This window comes from Somniosus microcephalus, unplaced genomic scaffold (assembly GCF_052327205.1).
Source record: "Somniosus microcephalus isolate GS21.2 unplaced genomic scaffold, FLI_Smic_1.0 unresolved_chr2, whole genome shotgun sequence".
Classification (NCBI taxonomy): domain Eukaryota; kingdom Metazoa; phylum Chordata; class Chondrichthyes; order Squaliformes; family Somniosidae; genus Somniosus; species Somniosus microcephalus.
In genome coordinates this window covers 35,726,231-35,732,733 of record NW_028225180.1, presented here as the reverse complement: position 1 = coordinate 35,732,733, position 6,503 = coordinate 35,726,231, and the positions used below count along the sequence as shown (strand labels likewise).

Here is a 6,503-nt window from a genome sequence, read left to right as displayed (position 1 = left end):
AGGAGAAACTTCTTCACTCAGAGGGTAGTAAATCTATGGAATTTGCTACCCCAGAGAGCTGAGAAGCTGCAACATTAAATAAATTTAAAATGGAGATAGACAGTTTCCTCGCAGATAAGGGAATTAGGGGTTATGGGGAGAGGGCAGGGAAGTAGACGTTGGTCTAGATTCGGATCAGCCATGATCCTATTGAATGGCGGAGCAGGCCCAAGGGGCCATATGGCCTACTCCTGCTCCTACTTCTTATGTTCTTATGTTCTTATGTAGAACATGTTCACCAACAGCAATGTTAGAGCCGATTCATCATCACAATGTAAAAACAATTTTAAATAAGTAATGAGAGAAGGTTTGACCAGATTATTATGAGGCCACAAGGTCCTAACTCTTTGGCCGGTATGCATGCTCCTTTCAGGAATCACATCTCGTGCGCAATGCTTACTTTCCGATCATTAATTTTAATGGGCGGTGTTTCATGTACTGAGGCACTCAATTTCACCATTGGCATCCCTGGCGCACTGCAGCGAAAAATGGTTTATTACGTGATTGTAAGAAACCTCAGTTATTGTGGAACCTGTTTATCTCACGGGACACCGATTGTTCTATAAAGGGGGGAGCATTTATGGATCTCAGATACAGTCCAGTCAGAAACGTAAAACCGGAGAGAATTCAAGCAAACTTCTATAAAATGGCACGGCCAATAATTCTACAGATAAAGGAAATTTACTATCCTGTTCTCGCAGCCTTTGGTATTCCCGGTAAGTCAGATTATTTTGTTGCTTAATAGCTGTTGACTATCTCACTGCTAATGATTACGTAACAGATTCCGAGAATACTCTCATTGCAGAGTCACTTATGCCAGCGAGCTGACTTGGTGAATATCAGCGGGAATCCGACGAGTCCGCGCATTTTGGACAGTCGATCCTGAGCATCGGGCGCTCAGGATTCCTCCCTTTACTCTGGGAGGGCGGTGTTGATTCCCCGGCCCCTCCACCAGTATATTGTACACTGCAGAATGTGCTGCTTAGTGTCCATGGTAACCATCTCATTTGTGCCGTTGTTCCCTGTCTATTCTAAATTGATAATTGCACGGGCTGCAGCCACCTCCACCCAACCGGGGGCTTTGAAAGATATTTTGAGCAATCACTGCCGCTCGGCTGTAAAGCACCTTCGCGGTTCCACCAGCTCTCGCTCTGTTCCCGAGTAGGTCCGCCCAGGGTGACAATAAATAGGGAAATCCCAGGTTATTGACGTAAATAGCATGTTTGCATTTCAGCTGAATGTTTTATTTGAATTCATATCTTTGCAGTAAATGCTGTAAAAATATGCTTAATATTTTTCGAGGACTGAAGAACCTATGCTGGAAGGACGCGATATTTTCAGTCCCTCTCGTGTTCAAAGATTTCTTCTTTTTAAACATGATGCCGTAAACGCCCGCCGATGCATAAAACAGTGTTAATGTGCATAACCGTAAATAGGGACACATCTGAACTTTCCCCCATAATATGCTTTAAGTTATAGCTGGGTGTCCCCGTGACATACCTCGTTTCCCTCTTTCTTACAGCGAATCTATTGACAATCGTGATTCTTTCGGGAGGAAAATGCGGACTTTCCAAATGTATCTCTGTCTACATGGTGGCCATGGCAACAGCAGATCTACTGGTCATGACAATGAATGTGTTAGTGCATCACACTTTTACATATCACTTTCCAGGTTCTTTCCTGTCCTACACTGCCGTTTGTAAATTAATTGTGTATGTGAATTCTCTCGCACTAGATATGTCGGTGTGGTTTACAGTCTTGTTCACATTTGACCGATTTGTAGCTATATGTTGTGAGAAGTTTAAAACAAAGTATTGCACAGTGAGAACGGCTGTCTCTGTTGTAACAGCCGCCACTCTCCTCTTCTGTTTAAATAACATCCCCTTTTGGTTTGCATATGAACCTGAGCGAACAACTAACAATGTTCCCTGGGGATGTCGCACCAGAGTGGAGTTTTTTCTATCAGCTGCAGGTGATGCCTTCTCCTGGTTAGAAAGTATTTTGATTCCATGGCTACCATTTGCTTTGATATTACTGTTTAATGGTTTGACAGTCAGTCGTATTTTAGTAGCCAGTAGAGCCCGCAGGAGACTTCGGGGTCAATGCAGTGAGAATCAGAGCGATCCAGAGATGGAGAACCGAAGGAAATCCATTATTTTACTGTTCAGTGTATCAGGTAGTTTTATAGTGTTGTGGCTGACAGCTGCCGTGAGTTTTTTAACGACCAGACTGACAAACATCGCGCATTATCGAGGCGATTATGCAGCCCCTGCATATGTCGCCACAGAAACTGGATATCTACTCATGTATTTGAGCTCCTGTACAAACACCTGCATTTATGCAGCGACCCAAACTAAGTTCAGGGAAGAGCTGAAGAACGTGGTGAAATCTCCTTGGGCATTGATTCTAACTTTGGTTAAATTAAATGTTAAATCATACTAAAGCTTCCTGTCCTAACTAGTACTCAATTACACACCGTGCTGCGTTTTAGAATGGCCCTCGATCTGTTACCATGACAATGGATTGTTCTGTTTAAATAAACAGGTACCAGGAAACATTTTCTCCACTTTGTGCCGTGTGTTTGATGTCTGCTTCTTTCCCCGTGTGAACACAATCGATTTCTCCGAAAACAGCGTCCTTCCCACTCAAGATTCAAAGGGAACAGTCATGAGTGAGTTCAGCAGTGGAGTAGAATATGTGAACTGCAGCGTTAACTGCCTCACACGGCAGGTACTGGAATGACACGCTCAGTTGAATTAACAGATAAAGCTTTATCTAGTGTAGAAACAGTGAAAGGTTTTACAATCCTGGTTGTATTAATTACTCTGTAATCTTGTGGGTGCTGATCTCTCCATCAGACTCCGCTCCCATTGTCTCCTGGACCAAGAGATCGGGGCCCTGTCTCCTGATCAGCCTCTAATGATGGAGATAGTAGGGACCTGACTCGTCAATGACACATTAGATGTATTTGGTCAGAGATACTCACAAGAAATCTCAACTGGTGATCAATATGTTGGAATGTTATAACTGGGGACTTGACCATTCGACCCAACCAGTCGTTGCCGCCGTTCCCCCTCCACCTGAGCAAAATGCTCGAATGACGTTACCGGCTCTGCCTCGCCATGTCTTCAACCTATTTTTGTTCCTGGATCTACATAATTTAATCCTGAATATTGGTATAATTTCTGCCTAAGTGAATTCCACTGTCGGACGACTCTCCATGCATGGAGATATTTCTCTTAGCCTCAGTTCTAAATCTGTTACATTTATTCTTTAATCTATCGCCGTTAGTTCTTGATCCCTCAATTAATGGGAGTAAATGGCTTGTGTCGATCCTATCCCGAAACTTAAGGACCAGGCATGGAGCGATTCTAATCATACACCTTCAGTCACCGATCTTTTGCTAGATATCCAGAAATGGCAGGGATGCTATTTTATGAGGCGTTCCTTGCTGTAAGTTCTTGGGATATCACTTTATATGCAGATGTGCCTTCTGCATATGAAGCATCCAGCATGTGGTTTGCATCATGAATTTGCCCTGAGGAACGAGTGCAGGACAGGGTCAGTCACGCTGACAACATGGCTACAGGAAACGATTAATATAACTCTGGAGAGTGATGAAATAGGTAAAAGTAATGGGTAGAGATCTTGGTAGAAGAATTGACCGAGATAGATGTATGAGGCTGATGAGGTATAGTTTAGTATTGGCCGTTAATACTCTTACACCAAAAAAGTGTTACTGTAACGAAAGCATTCATCAGACTGCCCTGAAGTCAGCTAATGTTATACCCGAGTGATTAATTTTCATAAAGAAGTTTATCTAACCATTAGACTTTACCTATTCAACGGGGAAGTAAACCTCAGTTTAAAGTACCACGAGGTTGTTCGGCCAGGATTGACTATGCAAGTATGTTAAGGTTCAGTGTGATGTAATAATGAGACTTAATTAAAGTCTGATTCATCAATTTCAGAGACCTTTAATCATTTGGTAACAGAGTGGGAAGGTATCAGTTCTGCCATGGGAGGTATCTGGGCATACATGAACATTTTGAATTGACATCGACGATACAGAAACAAAGATGTATTTATAATTCAAGATATCAAGCGGGCCGGTATTCAATGCACGTCATGCTTCAGTTATGCAGATATTGTTCGGACCCCATCTGGAGTGATTCATTCAGTTTTGGGCACCGCAATCATATTTTGGTCTTGAAGCAGGTGCAGAGTAAAAATCCCCTTAATTATTAATATTGAACAGAGGCACGGACCCCACGTGGTTCGGAAGTTTAAGGGACTGGAATAAATAAATGGATGAAGATAGTCAGATATATAAAATATCAAAGCTTTCACAAGAAGAAACGGATTAGAAAAGTCCACCCGCGCTTTTTGGTTTATAAGACCAATGTCTTACCGTTTGGCCACTGCCCCACCTACTTGCAAACCGGGAGAATCCGGATGTTCCACTGCAGTTGTCATACACCAGATGTCAAACATGTTTCAAGGTTAATATCGGAATGGACCCTCCAACATTCGGAGATGGTGTTCTGACCAGTATTGGTCACTTATCTAGCTTCCCCTTAAATACACCTATTCTATTTGAAGTAACCTACTGTATGTGCTAACGAGTTCCACATTCTAACCACTTTCTGGCTAAAAAAAGTTAATCCTGAATTCCGATTTGCTATATTAATGACTATCTTATATTTATAACGCCTAGTATTGGTCTCCCATAAAAGTGGAAATAGCTTCTCTACGTCTACCCTATAAAGTCCTGCCATAATCTTAAAGAATTCTACCAGGTCACCCCTCAGCCTTCCCTTTTCTAGAGAAAGAGCCCCAGCCTGCTCAATCTTTTTTGATAGGTACGTTCTACCATCAACGTTGTAAATCGTTGTTGTACCTTCTTCAGTGCCACTATATCATGTTGATAATATGTAGACCAGAACTGTGCACAGTACTAAAAGTGTTGTCAAACCAAGCTTCTATACTAATTTAACATAATTTCTGGTCGGCTTGTTGGAATCGTTATTCCTCCTATCAAAATACATTTCCCACTTACTTATATTGAAATTCATTTGACATTTGCACTTCCATTTTGCAAGTCTAATTGTATGTTGTCGCAGTGTTCCTCAGTATTAACTATATCTCCCAAGTTGGGGTCAAATGCAGATTTTGATATTGTATTTCAGATTCTCGAGTCCAATAAAATTAGGTAAATGGTGAAGAACAGTGGTCCCAGCAGCAACCCTTGTGAAACACCACTTTCCACCTTCCACCAGTCTGAGTGTCTAAATTTAAGCCCCACTCTCTACTTACAGTTTTGTATCCAGATTGCTTTACTTTCTGCTAATTGCCCCCTGACTCCATGCTCCGACCTCAGTTAGGATTCGACTATGCGGAACCTTATCAAAGGCCTTATGAAAGTTCAATGGTATGGAAATGTCAATGGACTGGGATATATTAATGGATTGGGAAAGAGAATGGACTGGGATATGTCAATAATTGGGGAAGTCAATGGACTAGGATATATAAATGGTTTTGTATAATCATAGAATCGTAGAATGGTTACAGCACCGAAGGAGCTCATTCGGCAGGTCGAGCCCGTGCCGGCTCTCTGCAAGAGCACTTCAGCTAGTTCCATTCCTCCAGCCCTTTCCCCGTAGCCCTGCGATTTTTTTAATCCTTCAGGTACTTATCCAATTCCCTTTTTAAAGCCATGATTAAGTCTGCCTCCAGCACCCTTTCAGGCAGTGCATTCAAGAACCTAACCAGTAGCTGCGTAAAAAAGTGTTTCCTCATGTCGTCTTTGGATCTTTTGCCTATCACCTTAAATCTGTGTCCTCTGGTTCTCGTCTCTTCCACCAACGGGAACAGTTTCTCGCTATCTTCTCTGTCTAGACTCCTCATTATTTTGAACACCGCTATCAAATCTCCTCTCAAACTTCACGACTCCAAGGAGAACAACCCCAGAAGGGATTCGACCTTAAACGTTGACTCTGTTTCACTCTACGGATGTTGCCTGGCCTGCTGACTTTTTCCAGAATTTTCTGTTGTTATTACATAAATCATCAATGCTTTCAGAAGCTGCAACAGATTGTTATGTTAACAGAACGAGACATATAAATGTGTGGAATAATGTAAATGATTGAGAATGCCAATTGTTTACTAATTATCGATAATTTGGTAAACCAACCGCTGACTTTATGTTTGACTTTACCTTTGCCTATGTCAGTTTGTCTGTCACTAGCTCTGGTGTGTCACTTTGCACCTTCTGCCCATCTGAGGGTCAGCTCAGTGGGTCAGAGCCAGAGCTTCTGAGCCCGAACGTCGTGGGTTCAAATCTCAATGAGCAGCCCTTTTGTCATCCGTTTCTCATTAGCTCTCTCGGCTCCGGGTCAATAAATCATGGTTTCAAATTCCTCCTCCGTGAGACTTGAGCCCGAAATCTAGATCGTCACACCCAG

General features: G+C 42.4%; 1 protein-coding gene across 1 annotated transcript; it reads left to right on the top strand.

Moving 5' to 3' along the window:
• The first annotated feature begins 648 nt into the window (after window positions 1-648).
• Window positions 649-2,602, top strand: LOC147092462 (putative G protein-coupled receptor 139). The gene is made up of 2 exons (XM_085975733.1): window positions 649-755; window positions 1,562-2,602. The coding sequence occupies exons 1-2, from the start codon at window positions 686-688 to the stop codon at window positions 2,479-2,481; spliced, it is 990 nt and encodes a 329-aa protein (XP_085831859.1). The 5' UTR covers window positions 649-685; the 3' UTR covers window positions 2,482-2,602.
• Window positions 2,603-6,503: the final 3,901 nt, after the last annotated feature.

Excerpts from the sequence above, each read along its gene's own strand:
- LOC147092462 (XM_085975733.1), top strand. The coding sequence starts at position 686 with ATGGCACGGCCAATAATTCTACAGATAAAGGAAATTTACTATCCTGTT. Across the intron at positions 756-1,561 it reads CGCAGCCTTTGGTATTCCCG|CGAATCTATTGACAATCGTG; the intron begins GTAAGTCAGATT and ends TCTTTCTTACAG.